Raw genomic sequence first — 22,673 nt, 5'->3', positions numbered from 1 at the left:
CGTCCCACCTGTGTCCCCTCCCAACTTCTTGCCCGCCCCTAGCCTACCTGTTGAGGGGGTAGCATAGGCAACAGAGAAGACCTTGATGTTGTTGCAAGCGCTGTTCAGCAACAAGTGAAAACGGCGGTACGTTATCAACACTGCTTTAGTCACAAATCTAAAACACAGCACCATACCTGTTGTTATGAAGAAAGTTAACTCTGTCCCAGCCAGACCCCAGTACATGGTGGAAAACGTCAGCATGCAGCACAATGTAATGGAAAAGATTTACTTTTTTTCTCTTAGACAATCCACAAGACAGAGATCGTAGACTTCGTTGTGAGCCTGCAAGGCACAGAAAGCTGCTGGACTGAGTCAGCCTGCAGAAATGGATGCAGCTTACAAAGGCCTAGGGAGCAATGGTATTTATTTACAGCACTTTTTTTATTCTTCCTTATTCAGCAGGTCTGAATTCCCAGTTGTTGTAAATTCTGGGAAATGATTGAAATTATCAGCATGGTTCAAACGTTGCCAAATTCCGTGCACTTTTTTGATAGGACACAAAATGGAAGTATTCTTCTAGGAATAGGTGTTTTCCAACTGTGCAAACGAGTGTGTGCCCGACTCAGAATATGATTATTTTGTATTTGGAATAAAGGGTCTTTTACCAAGGAAACACGCCAGTTTAAACTGATTAAACTGTCAAGGATTCTGCTAAGAGCAAGTGCTCCAAAACCTAGGGGAAAGCTGAGTTTCTGGAGCATGTTAGGCTAGTGCGTATCTGCGTGTGCAGAGGAGAAGTGACTAACATGTTTGTTCAATTTGGCTCCCTTGGCAAAAAGCTGTCTCCCTGGAAGCGTTCCTGCAGGGAGCTGGATAGCGCTGCGCTGCCTCTACCGGACACCAGTCCATCACACAACAGGGACTTTAAGTGAAAGATTAGGAAATACACCCAGAGTTAAGCAAGAAGTAAGTGACGTGTAAAGAAGGGTGTTGCCATGATCCATGCTTTGGAAACTTCTTGTAAGCTTTAGATGACAGACAGCTAAAGCATCCACGCTGTCTTTCTTCTCCAACTCTGTTGTAGTTTGCAGTACACGTTCCATCTCTCTTTTATCCTTATTCTTCAGCTCCAGAAGTCATGGAGCCAGCCAGCCTTCCTCACCTGCCCCTCCCCAGTCCTCTACGCTTGTCAAGCTTCAGCAGTGCTTTCCCCCACCAAGCTCCTCCTGAAGCCCCCGACAGCTGAAAGCTCCCTCCTAGGCTTAGGTCTGCGTCAGGACTTTGCCTACAGTAACGAGAGAGAAGCAGCAACGTGGCTGATGTTGCTGTGGTAGAAAAGTTGGTTGTATTTCGGGGTTCTTAACACACACAACCCTACCAACCAACCCCCCTTTAATCCGCTACATGAACAAATGCCCAGTCTCTGATATATTTTGATGCTCAGCCTAATGATTATTAGTAGATTCCAGTTTGAATTGGGGATAGAGGCAACTTCATGGTAGGAAATTATGTCTGGGGACTGTGTTGGATGCTGTCTGATACTAACTTCATTTTAAATGGCTTATTTTGTTATTTTATTGCCTGTTTTGACCTAGACTATGAAAGCTTGCAGCTAAGTGGAAAGGACACAAAGGGGAGCATTCATCGAAGACAACCTTTGGGTTACCGTGCCTGGGGAGGGTAGGGGCCGCTGAGGTTAGATGCTCTGCATCTCAGCAATTACTTCTGAAGTCAGGTTCCTGCATTGAGCCCTTTCCCTGGAAAATCCTTTCCTTCCACAGGCTTTGGAGGAAGGCGAGCTCCTCTGCTCTGAATTTAGCTTTTGTGAACATCTGTGTCCTTGCCCCAACAGGAACTGTTGAAGTGCCGTATCACGCAAGTTTGGAGGGTTGTGCACAGTAGGTATGGAAACAGCAGAGGAGGCAACAAGGCAGCACTTCAATTGAGAGGAATGTTTTTTTTCTGTTCCCCCAAGAATAACTGGATTTATTTGGTGACACAAATCTGAATGAGCAGGCACACCTGAAATGTATTGGCTTATATTCTGTATTCTATATGCCAAACTAGATGACATAATGTAATTTTGCAATGTAGGAAAGCAAATGAAAAAGCCCTTTAAAAAGGAATCTGTAGTAATACAATTAGAATGAAACTTGCTGTTACAAACTCTACTAAATGATGGCAACCTGTTTATTTTATCCAAAAAGCTTTATCTCTACAACACTTTATATATAGTGTACTACTAAGTAACGATAATTAAAAAAAAGTCATGTTGCTTCCTTCGAAGTCCGGCAGTTCCTTTACTCTTGCTGTTTTACACGGATAGGAGGAAAGCGGGGTCATTCTGACTGAGGGAGGGCTCGGCCTCGCCCAGTGCAGCCCTATAGGCACCAGCTATAGCAGGATAAACGGCATTAGTAATCATCATAGTTGACCCCTGCTCCATGCCTGAAGGTGTGTGGATTTCGCGGGCCAATTGGTGACTCTTCATCGTAGTGGTGTTGGTAGTATCCGCCATAGTATTCATTACGAGAACGCCCTAAGCTTGTCCAGTAGGAGATGTCATCTTCAAATTTCTGCCGAAAAAAGAAAATACTTGCTTTCCCAGCCTGAAACTTTACAATGAAGAGAGTGAAACAGAGGTGGCGCAAGAGGTTCCTTTTGTCTCTTTCAGAAATTCAGATCCTTTGTGTATTTGTCAAAACGAAATCTTTAGATCTACGGGGTTTTGTGACTTGCATCTACCTTCTCTATGGGATTATCAGGGCCCCGAGTGCAGGAATTGTCCTGCCCAGCCCCACCTGGGACCCACCCCCACACCCTCTGCCCACTGTAGAGTGCTTAAACTGAAAGCGCCTTCAAATGAAACATGTGCTGAGCACCTTTAAATTACCTTTTCAGTGGTGGACTATAAAAACATTTCAATGTTTTGTACTTAAAAATCTAAAGGTTTGGTTCTCCGTTGCCCCGTGCCTTTAGTCACGGTGTCCCTGACTGCAAAGTGGGTGCAACAGGCTTTCGCTTCACGCCTGTGATCTTTCACTCCCATTTCGCATGGGTAAAAATGAATGTACAGTGCAGCCCTCTAGCTATGGAAATGCAATAAGCAGTTCAATTCTGCTCACAACAGCAGAGGAAGAACAGTGTGCAAGGATATCAAATACTTGCCCAGCCAAAGCCTTTCCATCTGAATGACTCTTTGGAAATATTTTTGGCTGAGATTTGAAAAAAAAGTTTTGCAAAATACACAATGGGTAAGTATGGCCCAAGTGCTTTGCTGGAACAGACAGTTATTTCATTGTTAAAACTGTGTCTTAATACTCAAGAAAACCTACTAAGAGGATTCATTGTATCCCACAGGAGGCCTCACTTCAGTTTTTGAAATGCACACAGGAGAATTCATCTTACCTGCATTGTTTGTCCTTATTACTTACGTCTTGGTATTTGCCCCCAGTCTTCAGTTTCTGATGCATAAAACCACTTTTCCTATTTTTCCTATTCCTACTGGGGGAGGGGGATATAGCCATGCTGTTAAAAAGTCACTTTTATCTGCGTAATGTCCAGGAGGATACAAAACAAATGTATCCTTCATTATTTCAGTCCAAGCAAAGGATTATTTTTCTAATTGTTCCAGCTTTGAAAATGAGTGCATTCATCTTCTAAGCAATCCACATAGCATGAAGGTCCAAAATGTACTCCAGCTTGCCTGTGCCAATGCAGTCTCATTAAACGTATTCATGCAGCTGACAGAAGCCAAGAATTCAACATCTGTAAGTATTTTTACCTCTTATTAACATAGAAATTATTCTACATGTGGGACTGCAACTAAATGCACATTTTTCGCCCTATTTCAGCATCTATTTAGTAGAGCTTTGTGCAGAGCCGGGAACTCTTGATTCCACTCCAGTGTTTTTACAAATTAATTGTTTTTTTTTAAAAACAAGTATCCTTCTCATTTGAAGGGAGGTTGGCTGCATATTATCAAATGGTTTTCCTCTCACGTTTAGAGTCGAGGCACAGCTGTCGGTGCTCGTGATGGTCAGGAGCTGCCCGCACCACGGAGGCATGTGCATGCATTAGGTACGTAACGTTAGTGCAGTTTCATTGAGGAATGCCAATCACGACCAGCTTGGTGTGGATTTCTCAGCGTGTTTAAAAAGTAAATTGATTAGGTTGAGGCTGCCAAATTAATTTCCTGAAATACGATTGATTGCTTTGGGTCTGGCCACCTATTTCTCAAAGCAGACTTTGTCCGGTTGCAATTTTTTAAGCTTAAGTTCAGTAGCCCGCAAGAACTGCAGGCAAGATTTCAATGTCATTTTTCTCTATTAACAAAATAATGCAGAAATCTCTAACAAATACGGATCTTATATTCCTGTGCAGTATTTGCTACTTCAAAAAAAGAAGTCACGTTGTCCGTGAACAGAAACAGGGCAGCTTTTCCCTGGGTGCCCCCGTGGCTGTGCAACCACGCTTGCAGCCGCGCACTCTAAAGCCCTACCAACCCTCGAAAGCCTTACCGCCTCGTCGAATCCCAGGTACAGGAACTGCTGGTACCACTGCTGTACGTCGGGCTGGCTTCTGTCCCACAGCTGGCGCCTCTGGCGTCTCAGGCTGCTTAGGAACTCCTTGGCCGCCGCTTCTTTCACTGACACCTCGGGCTTCGTGGCAACAGGGGCTGAAATTAATTTCCCCCAAAAAAAGGCATGCCAGGAAATCTTTAGTCAGCCTGAAGCGTACTGCTTGCGGCAAGTAAGAAAATGCTTCTCGCATCATGCCATCACCTTTGTGCTTGGCGGCGCAATGCGTGTCGCGGCAGTAACAGTAATAAACCCAGGAATTGTCGATGAAACAGGATTTCTTAGCTACCCTCATTCTCTTGGCTTTGATAAAAGCTGTTCTGAGCTCAAAGATGTAAGCTAAGTAAGGAATTTAAATAAATAAACCCAAACTGAAAGAGCATACGCTGTGCTGCGCTTTGAGGAGAGAACAGGAGACTGGCCTTTGCGTGCTGCTGTTACAGGAACAGGAAAGAAGATGAGAGGTGAAGTTAAAAAGGCTGAAGAAGCTGAAGAAACACTGCTAACTTATTAGGGTGAAGGGAGGCACACATAAAAAGATAGATTTTTGAATCTGTTGTGTAAAAATGTAGCTTTTAAATAATGAGTGCTACTAAATGCCCTGTATGCCTGAAAATAAAAGGCCATCGGGCTTCCATAGCACGCTGCTTGGTGGATGCATGGGAATGCCCTCAACCTGCCAGACCCAGACGTGCCATCTGGCTTGCCCCATGCCTGAGAGGCAGGCAGTTTGCTGCGGCTGCTAGAGGAATTTATGTACCTCCGAAAGGTATGGATGTGAGGACTGGCTAGCCCCCTGCCACGCATGGAAACGATAAAACGTGGTATGATGTTTGGTCTTCCTGTGAAACAAGAAGCACGTGTAGGAGTAGGAGGAACGTCCTGGCTTCAGAGGGTTCATTGCAATGAGGGAGAGACCAGGAACACGGGTGCGGATGGGGATTTTTGGAGGACGCGAGGGAAGATGCTAGGGCAGAAGGGGAAGTCGGGTGGAGCTGTGAAAACCGTTGAAGCAGGAGCTGGGCAGAGTCACAGGGGGAGGCGAAGGACTGCGGTGGGAAGGAGATTCAAGAGGTAAAAACAATAGCTGAGTTGTCACAGGAAGAGTGGGAAGCAGCAGGCTGCCCTGCGGTGATGAGCTGGAAACTGGTAACTCACCGTGCGCTCGAGCTGGGTGTTATTACTGCGAAGCCGGACAGCTGAACAAGCGTCACGTGAATGAGCCTTGCACAAGGGACACTGCCAGCAAGGGAACCAGTACTGTGTGCTTGGCCTGCTCGCTTTAGCGCACAGCTGGAAAAGGGGAGCGAGGCTGGAATTAAGGGGCTGCGTATTCCCTCCATCATCAATTCAAGGCTTTGCAGTTCTTCCTGGTCTAGGCCGTGTTGTCTGCACGCTCCCCCTGGGCGGTCCCTCTCACCAGGGGACCTGAGCAAACAAGCCGACCGCTGCTGGGGCGCAGGGGGGGCGGCTGTTGCAAGCAGTCACTCCTATCTGCATGTAAGCACTGCAGAACGCTGAGGTAGGGAACCCACGCGCAAGGAAAACAGCCGTGGATGGGGCACACATTTTGGGGCTGGAAAGAGGTGGTGGGTGACGCCAGGAAAAACCCAGTGAGTAGTTAGGCAGTCTTGCAGAAAGTGGGAGTCCCTTCTGTGGGGGGTGTAAATTCTTTGCCTCAGCCATAGAGCAGGCTGAGGGGAGGCAACCAAAACTTCTGGGGTGTTTCAGCCTGCCCCCCATCTGCTGCAGTGCTGCTTGTCCCTGGCCAGCTCCATTTCCATCCCCTTCCCTCAACCAGCAAGCCATTCAGTGCATCTGCCTGCTGGGCCCTTGGCCATCATCTCTCCCGTAGAGAGAGCAGTCTTCCAAGAAGGAAGCACATGTGGAGCCAAGAGGACAAAGGGAACAAGTCAAGGCATCGCGAGCAAGCCCGGTTTGCACATTTTCTTCTCTGCACCTGGGCCAGCAGTATTTCCATGCGTTGTAATTCCTTGGAAAACTTGTGACTTCCCAGAATAAACCAGATAAACGCCACGTCTGCCATGCATACACTGGAAAAGGTAGGTGCTATACACTGCGCGGAGCAAAACGCAGGCATACTGCCCGAGGCTGGGAACCCTGCTTTCCAGAGGGGGCTGTGATAAGCAGAGCCTCCAGCCTTGCCAATACCAAGTCCCAAACGGACTCCACGGGGCTGGCACCGTATGCGCAGGAGGTTTTGGTACAGTACGTAGTGAGAGCGGCTGTGTGCTACCAGCTTTGAACCAGGTGCTTGTACACTGCTCCTCCGACTGCCCTCTTTGAGCTGGAGACAGAGCCACAACACATTGGCAGCTTTGACCGATAGCAAGTGACTCAAAGGAAAAACAAGGGAAAGCACTTTGCCGTCTCTTTACTTACCTTCGCGTTTCTGAAGCATCAGTTTGAGCTTATTTCCCCTTGAAACATCTGGACAAGTAAAAATAAGACACACACATTTACTAAGAAGGAAATAGCAACAACAAAAAAAGATCGTATCTTGAAAAATACTGAAAGTATTTTTGTCATAGCTCCAGACCACCAAGCAAAACTCTGCAGCAAGTTTCTACCAGTGCCTCCCTTTGCTCCCGTTTCCACACTCGAGCGCAACATATGCTACAGGGAAGCTTTTGATACTCCAGCATCCTCTCCCCAGCTCTTCTTGGCAAGGGAACCCCAAAACTGGCCTTCTTCGCCAATTAGATTTTAATATTTTGCAGCAGAAGACCACCGCCGGTGCCAGTACTGTCACACAGCGTCCACGGCGGCATGATAACCCTGGAAAAGCCTTGTCACCGAGCGAGGGGCACGTTAACAACCGGAGTGCTTCAAGATTTTTCCTTGCAGCCTGTCCCAAAGCACGTCAAAGCTGTCGTCCCGCTGATGCCCTTTCCCAGAAGGGATCCAGGGTTTCAGCCCATGGCCGGGCAGCGCAACAGGAGACCTGCGAGTGCTCGGCTGCTCCGAAATGCTTTATTCGCCGGAAAACAAGCTCTTTAAAAAAGACGCTCACCTTGCGCAAGTTTTGGCGTGACCAAAAACGTTCACCCCCGCGGCCACGCGTGATGCCCAGGGGAAGGCTTTCGCCTGCTCCCCGGGACGTGCCGGCTCAGGTTTTCCCTCCCCGCACCCCGCACCCCGGCCCGGGCGCGGGCGCTCACTCACCGGGGGCCGCGCAGAGCAGCGGGAGGAGGAGGAGGAGGAAGAGGAGGGCGGCCCCGGGCAGGGCCCCGCGGGGGCACGGCGGCGGCATGGCGGCGGGGGGCGGCGGGCGGCGCGGCGACCCACCTGGGCGGGAGGAGACGGAGAGGATGGAGTCGGAGCCGGAGCCGGAGCGGAGGGAAGGGCGCCTCGGCCCGGCCCGCCGCCGCGGGGAGGGGCGGGCGCCCGGGGGAGGGGGGCAAGGGCAGCCGGGCTGCGCTGCGGGTGCGGGAGCACCCCGCAGCCGGCGGCAGGGGAGGGGAGCGCCCCCGGCCCCGACCGCCCCTGCGCCGCCCCGGCGCCGGCAGCCCCGGGCCTCCGTCGCCTTGCGGTGCCCTGGGCGCCCGGGCGCGGGGCGAGGTGCGCCTCGGCAGGACAAGGCGCCCACCCTTTTGTTTGGGGTGGCACAGTTTGCCAGTTCCCAGCAGCGCTTGTTTTGGTTTGGTTTGGTTTGGGTTGGGTTGTTTTTTTTTTTTGTGGTTACACATAATCCAGTGCAACCGGTAAAGACCTTGCAGCAGTGCGTGCAGGCTTCTCTTACAGGGGAATTAGAAAAAATAAATAGCTGTAGCGTGTCATTCAACATCTCTCTACACATCAGGCCAGTTTGTCAGTTGCCTGTAGCAGCAGATGGAAATCGAGAGATTGTCCTGGCGGAAAAACGAATCGGAATCAACCAAAGGTGACTTAGTTCAGGGGGTTTTTTTCTCTCCCTTCCTCCCACCCCCCAAGTCCACAGAAAACCGCAATGCATTTTAACTGATCAGCTTTAAAAAATAATTCGGATTTCTTTTTCTACATATAGACAGGTTGAGCTTACAGTAAGAACTCAGAGACCAAAAGCCAAACTCACAAACTAAAAGCCCTTGCTCAGCAGGATCGTAACTGTAATGGTGCCTAAACTTACGCTGCCTTTTCCTAATTCGGGTTTAAGCTCCCCTCAGTGAATTCAGCTTCTCTCACCTCCTTCCCCTCCAAATGCCAGAAACACCCCAGATGAAACCCAGTGAAATCCCTGTCCTCGGACACAAACCTCTCTCTTCCCTCGCAGCAGAGACCCACGACACTCAGGAGACCGCTACGGGTGTCTCGCCTCCCGCTGAAGCTGTGCCAGGGTACAGCGAGGAGCGCGGGAGGGATTTAGGAGGAGGCGAGGGTGAGCGAGGGAGAGCTGGGCTTTCTCTGTAACCTACTTGTGAGAAATCTGGCAAGCGCCGGGGCCTCGGCTCCCTGATCCAAGGATTGTTTCCAGATTGGTTGCAGCTGAAACATAAATATACACACACACACACACAGAGTATACACTGTATATATTGTAATTGTATATAAATATGTATATTGAATACATATGTGTGTATATATACACACACGTGTATGGTGAGGGAGCCGTGCAGTGGTGTGGCAGCTCCCTGTGATGAGATGTGGAGCCCGTCAGTGCTATTTCAGGCACAGCTAATTGTACGGGTGGGACAAGGCCCTGTGGCTGGCTTTACCACTCGCCGTAAAACGCAGAAGCAGCACCAGTACAGGCTGGTCCCTCAGCGGTTCCCCAGACCCAGCCTGAACGTTGCTTCAGGCGACCACCCCTGATTGATTGCCCCACACATCTTTCCCCTTGTGAAAAAAGTACTTGGAGCTGCACCCAAAGCCTTTCCCCTGCCTCCCTCCATCCCCAGCCACCCTCAAGCTAATGCTCAGACCTCTTTGCCCATCCCAGTTGGAACGGCAGTGGCAGCAGCATGAAAAAGTGATGTGATCGCTCCAGCCACAGGTCTCTGCAGGAGCAATGGCTTCACGGGGGGGCAGAGCGAGAGGGAGCAGCACCTTCCAGACCCCTGTGATGGACGCACTCCCATAGGAGGCCGGTGTCCCAGCTCAACTCCCATGCAACTGGGAACCAAAATTAGTTTGTCCTTTCTGTCACTGCTTCTGAGTGTTTTTTCCCTATAGCCCCATGTTTCAAGTGTCAGCAGGCTCAACACCGTGTGTCGGAGCAAATGCCCGTTCTTCAGAATCAATGTCCTTTTTCATGAGCTTAATGTTGACAGCCTCTTGACTAAAACCACCTGAGGTTTTTGGGTAGCTAGTTGGAGAATATAGCTAGCAGGGACAGAATTGAAGCGTACATATGTAAGGCTATATGAAACAGCCATGTTGTAAATAATTTCTAAAACCAGGGCAATAACTCATGAATATTTACAGTCAGCTGGTATGTTGGTAATGGCAAAGGATGTTTTGTTCAGCTGGTGGGTTTGTAACAAGCCTTGCATGGGAGCTGGGGCTCTGCAGAACTTCAGGTACTTGGTACCTCTGGGCCAAAGGAATACGAAGCACAATACCTCCTCTGGATACCAAATGTATCACAGTGACTCAAGAAATGGTCCAGATAAAATGCTATCTGGTGAAACCCGGAGAATGGATTGACTCAAGTGCAAGGTTATTGCAGAAAATCATTGCTCTGGTGGGGGAAGAAATGATCGACAGAAGAATATAATGCTCAGGGTTAAACTGATTGCAGTATCATCCCAGAAGAGGTCACTTCCTCAGTTCAGGGGACAGAGTTTTTGACATAAAGTAAAAAAGTTGTGTAAAAATATAACACCGCTTCTTTTCAAAGGCAGTGGTAAAAGGTGACTCGTGTTTTTCCAGTAGCAATCTTTATTTCTGTTCCAGGTTGTTTAAAGGACTAAGGCAGTGTGGCCCTGGTGTTGTAGTAAGACACATTTTTCTGCTGAGCTTGCGACTACTGCATCATCATTAGAAGTATTTACCTTCAAATTGACACACCTACAGTACCCCTTTCTGCTATTTGCCATGTAAAAAACACAGCCGCTCTGCGTGCAACTGATGCTGCGGTGTTTTCCTGGGTTCTCTCCATCAGCAGTGACATCGCTCTCTTTAAAACATCCCTTGCTTCATCACAAAGGAGCTGAAGGCTTGTCTTAGGGCTTGGTTTGCCTCCGCTGGCACGCCAGTGCTGGGAGGTCTCTGCCAGCACGGCTGCGCAGCATCCCCAAGGGCTCTAGGTAAGCAAGTCTGCGCTAATGACATCATTCGGTTAAATGTCTTTCATCACTACTGGTGACAATGGTAGACTCTCGGTGTCGAAACTTTGTTGAAAGATGTTAATTAATGTCGTCAGCAGGACTGTTTCCCAGACAGCTCTGGGATGAGGAGCGGTGAGCAGGGCCCCCTTCACGCACCATGTAAAACTCGGTCAAGCCCCTTAGCGTAATGGGGACCGCTGATCGGAGGGATGCCCGCAGCAGGGTAGCAGGATGGAGCTGGCGGGTTTCACCACTTCCCCAGCATGGGGCTGGGCTATGGTCTTGCAAGCCTGCGTGTTGAGGTAGAAGTTTGGGAGCAATCCAACAGAAAGCCACTCTGAGCCTGACCTTGAGCAACAACGGGCAGGAGCCAGGCAAGGAGCTCGCTGGAGCTGGAGAAATCCCTATTGCTAAGCCTACTGCCGGCCAGCGTTGGTTTTGGAGCCTGCAGGACTTTGTGTACGTTTTTGGGGGTAAGCAGATAAGATTCTAGCTGATTTTTTAAACAGTTCTGCAACTCGCTGCACGTTTGGCGACTGCTCAGGTGACCCCGTTTCCCCTGCGTGATCTCCGAGTTTACGCGTAGTGGTTTTAAGCCCAGTGGCTTCTAAACCTACCTAAAGTGGTGTGGGCATGCGTGGCTGTTTAACTGATCTGAACTAAACCGGTGGAAAAATCTCGGCCCCGAAGCATCACTGGATTTTTAAGTGTCTGAACCCCTTTGTTATTATTGTACATTTTGTCTAAAATTAAGTACAGAGAGATTCCTGAATAGCAGAGAGACACCTCTGCTCTTGCATCTCATCACAGTAGCTGTTGAGAGAACTGTGTTGTATTCTTTAAAATGTAAGAGACAGCATCAGTAATGACCATTCAAGGATAGTCAGAAATTCAAAGCACAAAAAAATCACATTAAAAAGATTGATCTTGGTTTCTTTCCTTCTTCCTTTATTAGGTTTCGTGTTTTCAAGTGTTTCAACACAATAATGTTTTTAAATATAGTGTCGCTTAAATGCTTATATAATCACAGGACTCCCAAAGCTGGATTTTCAAGGAAAGAAACCGCCAAATATAACAAGACTCATGATGAAATACTGAGACCTGGCATCAGCGTACTAACTTAGCAGGCAAATAGGTAAGCTGGAAATTGGCCAGGGATTGCAGGAGATGACACTTCATCTTTTGCAAAGAAGCACCATGAAGATTTTAATGATCCACTAAAACTACCCGTTTGATCAAGAACATGGCAGCATTGAACAGTGTTCCCAACACCCAGAAAATGATTATTTTCTGTTAATGAGGTTTTTACAAAGTCTCCCAGCCATATTGGCCTGGTCGCTAGCCTTAGGACAGAGGCACTTGGCACTCCAGATTGTTTTCTGCAGCCTGTTCCAAGAAAACCGCAGGAATTGTGTTTTCCTTCCAAACAGAAGGAAGAACATTTAAGTCAGTCAGTTCCTTCCAAAACATTTTGAGTTTCATACTATTTCTTCCACTGCTCCAGAGTCCTCCTGATAGTGATAGGACCAGCCCCAAGTCCCAAGTCACACACCTTTGCTTTAGGGAAAGTTTATTAGTCGCTGGCTATGAGTGTTGTTGGCCTCGACACGTGGTTTGGGACACGTTTCATCCATTGCGTCTCACCTGGTAGCACCATTACTTCGGTCCACGTTATTAATAAACATTAGTGTTTATATTTTCCATAGAAAATAGCTTAAAATACTGTATTTCTTTTTTTTCCTGTGCTTGGCTACTGCTGATATTTTTTGCAGCTTCTGGCTGATCCTCTCAGATAAGAAATGGTGTCTGTTGGTCTGTCCGTCCCCCTCCCTTCACTAACTGACAGTACTTTGCTGCCCTCACTGCAGAATTAACCTTATTGCTCTCACAATAAGCACGGTGAGAAGCAGGTTAGTTCAAGCAACCTTATTTGATCATGGCTGCTTCCTTTCCGCAGCGGGATACAAAAAATTCTCTCTCTAAGAAATCCTTCTCCTTTTTCTCTTCCACTGCCTCCAGTGTATTTTTGGATAAGCCTGGAAGTACATGGCAAGTCTGCGGGTCAGGTCTAACAGGAAGGGAGATGGAGAGGGACTGTAGTACATTAAAACGTGTCTTTTTACCACAGCCTGATTTCATTCGAATCATTCTTTCTTTCACTGCTGTCTCTCGGGACTTTTCTTTTTATGCTTCAAAACATTTTTTCTGAACTCTTATTTCTGAGCTATTTTTGACTTGTTTTCATTCCCTTATTTTGTTACTCACATCCAGAGTGCACGTACACTTTAAGAAAAAAAAAACCACACCACCAAAAAAACCAACAAATGGGCTGCAACTACTCAAAGATTAGTAAATGCAAAGTCTTAAAAATCTTAATTTTAGCAATCTGGTTTTAGCATCCCTCTTCCTACCCTTTCTTGCTGTCTTAATGGTTTGTACGCATTTTTGTTCTTTCCCCAAAACTCTGGACTTACTCATGGGGTGGGTAGTGCTCATTTAATAAAAAGAGCTATCTGACCTCGTGCTACATCGTGTTGTCAGTGACCACGCACTATTCACGGTGATCAAGCCCTTCCCTGAAGAGTGTCCCACACCACCGCCAGCTGCCCTGTCCCGGCTGTCCACGGTTTGCCCGTCTCCCCAGGCCCCCAACCAAACCCTCACCATGACATCATTATTACCTCCCTCGTGCTTCACCAGAAAGCTGGTTTCGGGACACAGTACCATCGTGTCAGCAACTGCAAGACCGGGGGGAAGCTGCGAAAGAGGAGCTTCTTGCAAGCCCAGCCACCTTCAGACACTTGGGCACCTTCATCGTGGCCGGAGGAGTATGTCTCCCCTTGCCACCTGCAGCCCTAAACCCCTTTGCAGAACAGCGCACATGAATCTCTTCCTTTGTAAAGAGCATCACCAGAGAAGCCAGCCTTTCCAACGCACAGTTCAGTAGGATACAACGAATCCGGCACAAACTGGAGGATGGCTGGAAAGCAGGTTGTGCTTCCTGAGGCAGCTGCCTTACCCTTAAGAGCTTAAGTCAATGTGGTGGCTTGCTACCACCAAGATGGGGAGGTCTCTCTGCCCCCTACTAGCTCATCCTCCCCTCTCTTACCAGCACTGGCTCTAGTACTTTTTGGATCCAATTCAGTGTGCTAAACCAGCAGATCTGCTTTACTTTTGCTGGGTTAGTTATCTTCAGGACGAGCGAGCTGCGATGGCTCAGGTAGGCAGTTTGCAAGAGCTGAGGCCAAGTAAGAAGGTGGTGGGAGAGTACGGCCAGAAGTGGGAATGGGGTGAAGCTGGTGAAACCAGCTCCTTTTTGCTGGAGGAGGGTATTATGTCCACCCCACCCCAAGGAATAGCCAGGGGTCGGGCCCACACGATGCTCGGTAAGCACTGGCCCAGGAGCAGGTCACTGCGGAGAGAGGGGCGATCTGAGTCCACACTGATCCCATCGCGCCTGAGCACCCCGGTCGGATCGCTTCCTCCTGTGTTGTGTTTGAGGCTTTAGCAATGCCTAAAACTGGTCCCTGCAGGCCAAATCGGCGTCTTCATGACCCCTTAGCTATGACTTGGATGCCTGTTAAATTTGGGCGTGCTCCAGAGTGGATATCTACCTGCATAGGGAAGTTTACTAGCAGAACAAGTTTGCTTGCTGAGAAGCAAAGGGCTTGAGATAGTGACGGGTTAGCTCTACCCAAGGTTTCCTTCCCTGCGCCTCAGTCCCCTCAGCCCCAGCAGCCTGCAGCGATGCATGGCAGCCTGGGTGGCAGGGCAAGTCCTGCACATCTCCACTGCAACCTCGCTAGCGTGGACGTAAGCCTCAGAGACCTGCAGGGACACGGCACACACCTACTGAGCACATGCTTTTAAACTATTTTTTTAATTTGAAATGGGACAAAGTGGGTGCATTTTCTTGGGGAAGGAAAAGGGGTGCATCCCAGACAGCTGCTGCCACCTGATCAGTTTGAAGCCCCTGTTTCAAAGCACAGGAGCTGGAACATCGCCTCGAGCCTGCCAGGCGCTTTTAGCATAAACAGAACAACCTGCTCTTCCCCGCCTGCCTTCCCAGGCAGGTAGGAACCACATGGGCTGAAATTTTCAGCAGCACTGCCAGCCTGCCTGAGGCAGGCCCCTGGCATGGAAAATGTCTGCCCAAACGGTCGAAATACAGCAAAGCTATCCGCAGCGGAGGGCAGGTGATTGCTCTCTCCTCAGGTCGAACACGAGCCTTTGGGAGCCTTAGTAACAGGCGGCGCATCCCAGCTCAGAGCATGATTCTCAGGTTATCGGAGCAGAAACCTCACTTGTCTTCCTAACGTTATCACGTGTGACCTTACACCTCTCTTGATCTGCTTTGTGGCCGCTTTTGCTGGCTCTGCTTTATATCTGTGCTTTCCAGTTTCACCAATGCCCTGCCTAAGCCCTGCCTGTGAACAAGTCTGTGCCTCTGCTCATTTGATGTTGGATTACCTTTCTGATTTACGGTTTGGTTTCTTTCCAGGAGAGTGCACTTTTTGTAGTCTCTCCGTGCTGCTGCTGAGTGAGAGATCATGACATCTTTAATCTTCCTGCGTGAAGCCCCACTGCACCCGGCTGTGCTTGGATGCCAGCGACTTCAAAGGGCATGTGTGCCAACCTGGCAGTACAACGGCTGCGGGGTATGGAAATTTGAGGGGAGATTTTTTTTGCCTGTTGTGATCATGTAGGCGTCTGTCCTGCAAGTATTCATGCACACATGTATTTTCAGTCATAAGAGCTCTACGGAATCCCATTTATCTCAGAAAGGTTAAATCCCAGTCTGCTGCTGCTACACCTGGATCTTGCAAAATGCCATCGTACAGAAACGTGGCTCCCCTGGAAAGGCAGGCGTTTCATCCCCGGCTCTTTGCTCTCCTGGGGTTGTGTTCAGTGGGTGGCGGAGGGGAACGCTGCTGGGCTCCGATCCCGAAGCCCGGCACGGGGCCTGAGCCAGCTCACAGCAGGGCCCATTAGCTCTGTCTGTGCTAATAGGGCCGCATGACTTCTGAACTGAAGCTGGCACTCCTTCACCCAAACAGAAGAACCTGCCCACATTTATTCATGTAGACAGGCCTCTGAAGTCCCTGCTAGCTCCTCTAGGCATTGGCATAATTGTTCTTATGCCCTGGAGCTCTTGCCACTGGAGATGGCTGAAGCACAGAGCAGCTAATACGCTGTCATCCATCGCCAGCATGTTGTTTCCTCGCCATCGAAAATGTCCTGGTGGGCAAGACAGCCCCGTTTTGGGCCAGATCACTCAGGTTTGGGCCAGACCAGATATACAGTTTAACCAGAAAGCTAATCTGCTTCAGAAATGGGAATTCTGAGGCTGTAATTCTTCAAGGTGTGGTGAGCAATTTAATCACTTGCTGCTACCAAAACCAACACAAAAGTATTTCGCCTCCTCCTTTCTCAAGATCTGCCACTATAAACCTTTGGGTCCAACTCCTTTTTTTTAAAGAAGACTGCAGTGATTTTTGCTTTAAAGAACATTTTCCTGGTTTAACATCTCTTCACAACCTGCACTGCAGGTCTGCGCTACTCTTCCTAAGCAGAGGACGGTGACTGCCTTTCCAGTAGGTAATGTTACCACCACAATGGAAAGATGCTTTCACCTGGTAATTATTAGTAACGATGCAGTGGCTGTAAGTCTAATGCATATTAGCTGAACATTATTGAGAGCTGGGGAGGACCTGAGCAGGGTAATTGTACAGTGGTGCTCTGGTGACACTGATCTCTTTCTCTCCCATGTGTGTCCAGGTTAGTGTTTAGCTCTACAGGAGTGAGTAAACACGCAGACAAACCTTTGCGGACTTCTCGTACCCTACAGAAATGGCACGAGCACAGTAATGACTATATGATAGAGCAGGAGAGGCCACACGGTAGCGTAAGATGATTTATTTTTGCTCAAGTAATAACTGGGTTAAGAATATCTTCTTAAAGATGGTCATTTAAATTTTTATTTTTCATGCTGATTAATACAGATGCAAGGACAGCATGCGACATGCAATATAACTTTGCTGTTGGTAATCACTTGTTAATCAATCAGAGACGGTAAGATAGGAGGCTTGCTGCCTTTTTTTTTCCAATGCAGAAAAAACTTGGGGAGCACAGATCAGTCACACTTTGAAGCATGCAGTACCCGGCGTGGGAGAACATTTCTCAGAGACCTCGCCTGGCCTGCTGCCGAGCAAATTTTAGGCACCTGGACAAGAAGAATCCTGGTCCTGTTGATTGAAATGCAACACGTGTCCTTGGGTTTAGCAAAGTCAACATTTTATCCTTGATCATTTCATATGAATTTTTTGTCGTGTGGTTTGGGTTGGCCACTTCATGGGAAACAGTGCTACATAGTAGCACTAGAAATAGTGCTAAAGAAAAAAAAACCACCCCAATACCGGTATAACCGAATCTCTGAATCATTACGAAGCCACTAAATATGCCTATGGAAAAGCTTTTCCATAGTACTAATCTTGCATAACTTGTTAATTTATTTTGCGCTTCAAACAAGCCATACTGAAATGTTTGGAGAGGAAGGAGAGAACTGCACAGCAGAGGGAGGAGAGAAATACACAGCAGAGAGAGGGCTTTTTCTTTTTATCTGAAAAAGGAACATATGTTGTAAGGTATACATTTTAGTAAAGAAGCCAAAACCCTCAAATCTCCACTACTGTCACCATTCCTATACAGTTCCCATCAAACCTACGGTCTCAATATGTGAAACAATCGATCAGTCTCCCCTAGCCGGGGAGAGATCCTGCTGCCCAAGGCACAGATTGATTTCCGTGCGAGCGCCCAGACAACTCCAGGCTAGGCTAAAAAAGAAGCAAAGTAAAACAAAGGCTGACAGAATACCTTCATTGGGATTCATTATGGACAAATTCCACCTCCTCTTATTTCATCAGAGGTTTCAATCCCGTATTCATCTCTGGTTTCCACTTAAACATCATATATTTTCATTTAAAATAAGCTCTCACACACAGAGAGCTAAACTCTTATATGTAAATAAACAATACAAACCAGCAATATTATTCCACGATCTAAACACATTCTCTGCATAGCAGCAGATTGGAAAAGGTATCTGCCTTTGCCCTTCCCAGACTATGTGAGCAGCTTCAGGAATAAATTATCCAAAATGATCTGAGGCTGCGTTTGTGACAAGAACAGTTACAGTTATGAAACATGTATATTTTGTTTACTAATATTTGAATTCTGTGCACGGGCGATGCACGTGCAGATAGCGAAGCAGCCTCCCTCCTGGAGTGCTTATAACCTAATTGGATGTGTAACGGGCTCAGTGTCTAACTCCTGAGGAAGAACATCAGATGGGTGTTGACAAGCACGTGGAAGGTATAAGACATTTCTCTTGGACAGCAGTGGAACAACTTCAGAAGGATTGTCTTGGACTATGTGGGTCTTTCCTAATCAAGGGGAGATTTTTTTTTTTTTTTTCCCTAAAAGACAGTCTCTGTCACAAGTACCTTTCTTGATCCTGAAACATGAGTTTATACAGGGATGTCAGAGGATCTGAATTATGCAGGTGGTCAGCCCAGAGTGATGTCTTCTAGCCTTAAAACCAACGCATCTCTCTCGGAAGTGAAAGGAAGGAAAAGACAGGTGGTAGCGCAGAGTTTGTACATTTACAAATCCCCTATGAAGTTGATTGCTCCAAATTTATACAAAAATGTCAGCTGAAGCCAACTTTCCCTCAACCTAACCGTTACCATTTTCCCATCAATTGCACGGCAGTGGCTTAAGGCAATACCTGAAAAGGGATGACGGCTGATGACAGAGTGACGAGGAGCAGAGGGGCTGCAGGTAAGCAGCAGAGCAGGCAAAGGGTGGTAATGTAACAGGTCGGAAAGACCAAGGGGCAAGAGCAGGACCCAATTCTGTAAGGCCTTGACAAATTACATTTACTCCTAGAAGTCAAAGGCTCGTGCTTGTGCCTCCTGCTGAGGATGAAAGCTGCGTGGCGAGCAGTAAGAACATTCTCTACAAGCACAGCCTTCACAAAGCAGAACGACAAAGATGTGCGTTTTCCCATCGCTACATTGAGACCCAACCATCAGACTGACTGACTGCCACAGGGACGGACTGACATGAGGGCTTATCCGTCCTATAACTGAAAATCCAGGTTTGATCCACGCTCTGTTAACTGTTCGATTCCAAAGGCTTCAGCATCTTTTCTCAGTAACCACACTTGGCGATCAATATTTTCAAAGGCCGTTGACACAGCCTTGAAGGCATCCTGTCTGTGTCTAATCATCGGAGAGCTTCTCATCTCTGTATATCTGCATTAGCATTCACAGGGAATGAAGCCGTATTAAAAAAAGGCATTGAATATGAGACCTCTAAATAATACCCAAATGGATTTATTACAGAGTGTCAGCATGTTGCAACATCCAAATGAACATTTAGGAGAGAAGCCCCAGAAAATACCAGATCCCGCACAGTTTCTTTCGGACAACTCTTAAGTCCTGCCTATAGTAAGTCAAGCCAAACACAGCATGCAAACATTTCTATATTTCAGCCTGTGCTAAATAAATGTTTTTACCTATTGTTTTTTAACGACAGATGTTTCCCTTTGAATCTTCATGCACTAGCATAGGTCATTCTAATGTCACCTTAAAATTCTGCATGTGTATGTGAATACAGGTGAATAAACTGCAATGTTCAAGCGTGCAGACACGTGAAGAGACCCCTGCATGCCAAAATTTTTTAACGCAGTGTCTGTCCATCACCGTTCCCTGCACTTGTTAAGGGCCAATATTCTTCCATCCTACCCTTATATTAAGAACTTCTCTAAACCAGCTAGATTCCTAAAAATGCCCAGAGTCAGACTTATTCAGGAGAGCTCTCTTCTCTATTAGGCATTTGTTTGAAGCCAAGAATAGAGTTTGCCCAAAACAAGACCTTGGCAGGTCTTGGTAAGAGTTCAGTTCAAAGAGTTTAGGAGAAGTCCGTGCCCAATTTAACCGCATGCCTCCGAAAAGCAAACACAAAGCAGGCTGAGCTAACCAAAGTCCCCCTGCCCAGCCTTCCAGCACAGCATTTTCCTGCACCGTCAGTCAGGGATGTGGCAAATTGTCACTTCTGACCGTTTTCGTCAGTCCAAACGGAGGGATGCTGCGGCTGGGCTGGGACATGTGTGCCCCGGGGGCACTGCGGCTACAACTGCATCGCTGCGCCGGCAAAGTACCTTCTGCAGACCTGGCTTAAGTCCTCAGGCTATCTGGACTATGAGCTGGTAAAAAACAGTCTTGGGCGGTGTGGGGGCAACCTAGCCTTTACAAACATATTAACTGATGAACAGATTTGAGGACTAACACTATACTGCGGCCGCTGCCTTCAGCTTGCTTTCAGGAATCACAGTGAAGCTGAGCTACTAAATTGTCAAGCTTGCTTGTGTTAAAAATACTTTCCCTTTATTTCCCAAACATGGTATTCTTAATTGCACCTATAAATTACTTTTTCGATCCTGTTGTGTAGCAGCATGAAAGGCAAGTTTTGAAATGGAATCTGACAAATCTACAAAAGTAGATACCATAACGCAACTGTGCTACAAACAGCAGCTTTCATTTAAAGTAGAGATTTTTAGTTGTTTCCTCGTTGGTCAGCTGCAATAAAGAAAATATTAAGAAACAAACAATAGCATTACCAGAGATTCTGCTAATATTCCTCTGTGTCCACTCACTGTCCTTCATTCTTAATATTTTTAGCCATTTCTGCTGCTACGGAGTGTGCATTCACACCCCCGTGCGCACACACACGCGCGTGCACAGACAGACAAAGAGCATCCTTCCAGCAAGGAAAATAATACCCTGCGTGAGGCTACAGACTGCTGAAGGCTACAACATTTCTTTACGACACCCCGCAGTTGTTATCAGGGCAGGAGTAAGATGACACAGTATTTTTTTCTAAAGCACGCTGACATGTTTTTGACACTCCTCCCCTTCCTCCAGCAAACAAATATTTTATCAGTTTACCTTTAAAATAATATGTTTCCTGTCTCCTTCCCAAATGCCTGGCCAGAAGAAATGACTTTTCCTGCCACAGAACAAGTTTCTCTTTATTTCAGCATGTCTCGCCTCCTGCAAGCAGGGCAAGAAGCGACCAAGGCTGCGAGCGCGGGAGCCACAGGACTGCTGGGGATGCCGGGCGTGAAAGGCGCGTTTATTCTGCCTCTCCCGAATCCCAGCCCCTCGGCTGCAGGCGTCTGCCGAGCACTCCCCAGTCCAAGCATGGAGAATCGCATTTCTGCTTAATCAGGCCAGCTGCCTGGAGAAAGATGATTGCAAGCAGATGTACCCGTGTTCTCATGTGAAAGGAATTTGGGCTTTTGTGTCAGCTGTACGATGAGCGGCCGGCACCCGGGAGGATTTCCGTGCTCTTTAATTTCTTGCAGGTTTTGGGAGCCAGTATCCGCCGGTGCAGCAGAGCTGAGACCCCGCAGGCAGGAGGTGCGTGGAGGAATGGCACACCTAGGGTCAGCAGGAGGGCCAGAGGGAGAAGGCATGACCTGCAAGCTCACCTTACTGCAGGAAATAAGGCTCCATCTTGTAAAGACCCATGCTCCTGGTAAATGCCAGCTGTGCTCAAAACCTCGCAAGGCTGCGGCAGCAAAGCTATGTTTTACTCCAGGCGCAGTGTTTTTTACCTCTTGTTATGGATAATCCAGGCGGAATAAACAGAATGGACATCAGTAATATAAAAATAAATTCTTGGACTCTGTAACTAGTCAGGGACAGACAACGAGCGTGGCATCTGCGTACTGAAAAGGTCTGGTTTTCAATGGGACATCCCAGTAACATTGCAAATGGCCTAAGGAAATCACAGTCAGCTTAAAGAAACTTTTGATGCAGTTAAAGCTGTCTTTTGGAGGCACATTATGTATTTTTAGTGCCAGAACAGCTAAGACAAGACACATATTCAGGCGTTCAGTGGAAATGGATGTACCCATTGGATCATACCTCAGGATGTCTGGCCACAAGGGTGTGAATACTTGTGGCCATGGCATGTATCTGCACATACAGTGGTGAAGCAGCTGCGTGCAGTCCATAAGGCCATACTCCACGCAGGGCTCACCTAAAGCCAACCAGACACACATCCACATTCATGTAGGAGTACTGAGTAGCAAGGCTGTATTTACTGCCACCACTTGGAAGTAACATGATTGTGCACACCTCAAAAATACCACTACTGTGGCTTGCTGTTTACTGTGAAAAACCCAATCCACCTAGTGTAGGCACCTAAACCTAAAGGAACAGGACCTGGAAGCCTCCAAAACTTTTTTTGTTCTTCATTGACTTCACAGGAAACATCAGCGCTTACTTGAAGAGATCTGCCCTCCTAGAAAACTAAAATGTAGGTTCAAGTCTGGTCCCTGAGGCTCCGATGCAGTGAACATTTTTTAACAGCAGGGATGGGTTAAGCAATCCCTGCCCTGCCTCTTCCCACACTGTTGTGTCTGCCCACACAGCTCTTCATATAACCATGCAGCGATCCAGATCAGGAAGGTGGCTTTGGCTGCAAGTACCCCAAGGGAAAAAAGAGAAACAACCTCCCCGTCACTTCACCTGATCTCCTGATCCACCCTGTCACTGACTGAATGAGCCACAGCACAGCAGACAGGAGGGCACCAGGCAGGGATGAGGACCAAGTTAGATGAGACTGAGCCACCCTGATGGCTCACCACCATGAACACCCTCTCTTCTCCTTTCATCCCTTCTAGGATCTGCTCTCACTGCTTACGTCACCTTGGCTCCAACAGCACGTCTCTTCACCCAGCCAGTTTAGCTCACTAAGCTGGCAGAAGACTAAC

General features: G+C 47.8%; 1 protein-coding gene across 3 annotated transcripts; it reads right to left on the bottom strand.

Annotated features, from left to right (window-relative positions):
- Positions 1-1,915: 1,915 nt before the first annotated feature.
- On the bottom strand, positions 1,916-21,002 carry ECRG4 (ECRG4 augurin precursor). 3 transcript variants are annotated; one of them, XM_076360082.1, is made up of 6 exons: positions 20,839-21,002; positions 8,978-9,047; positions 7,749-7,871; positions 6,966-7,013; positions 4,503-4,660; positions 1,916-2,558 (listed from the first exon to the last, which is right to left on the bottom strand). In XM_076360082.1, the coding sequence occupies exons 3-6, from the start codon at positions 7,834-7,836 to the stop codon at positions 2,397-2,399; spliced, it is 456 nt and encodes a 151-aa protein (XP_076216197.1). In that variant the 5' UTR covers positions 7,837-7,871; positions 8,978-9,047; positions 20,839-21,002; the 3' UTR covers positions 1,916-2,396. The 3 variants fall into 3 exon arrangements, with proteins under 3 accessions (XP_076216197.1, XP_076216189.1, XP_076216182.1); XM_076360074.1 differs by lacking the exon at positions 8,978-9,047 and having other exon boundaries at positions 20,839-20,899; XM_076360067.1 differs by lacking the exons at positions 8,978-9,047; positions 20,839-21,002 and adding an exon at positions 8,818-8,895.
- Positions 21,003-22,673: the final 1,671 nt, after the last annotated feature.

Source organism: Aptenodytes patagonicus, chromosome 1, assembly GCF_965638725.1.
Source record: "Aptenodytes patagonicus chromosome 1, bAptPat1.pri.cur, whole genome shotgun sequence".
NCBI classification, from domain to species: Eukaryota; Metazoa; Chordata; class Aves; order Sphenisciformes; family Spheniscidae; genus Aptenodytes; species Aptenodytes patagonicus.
The sequence above is the reverse complement of the archived record's forward strand: the minus strand, read 5'-3'. Positions and strand labels throughout refer to the sequence as shown.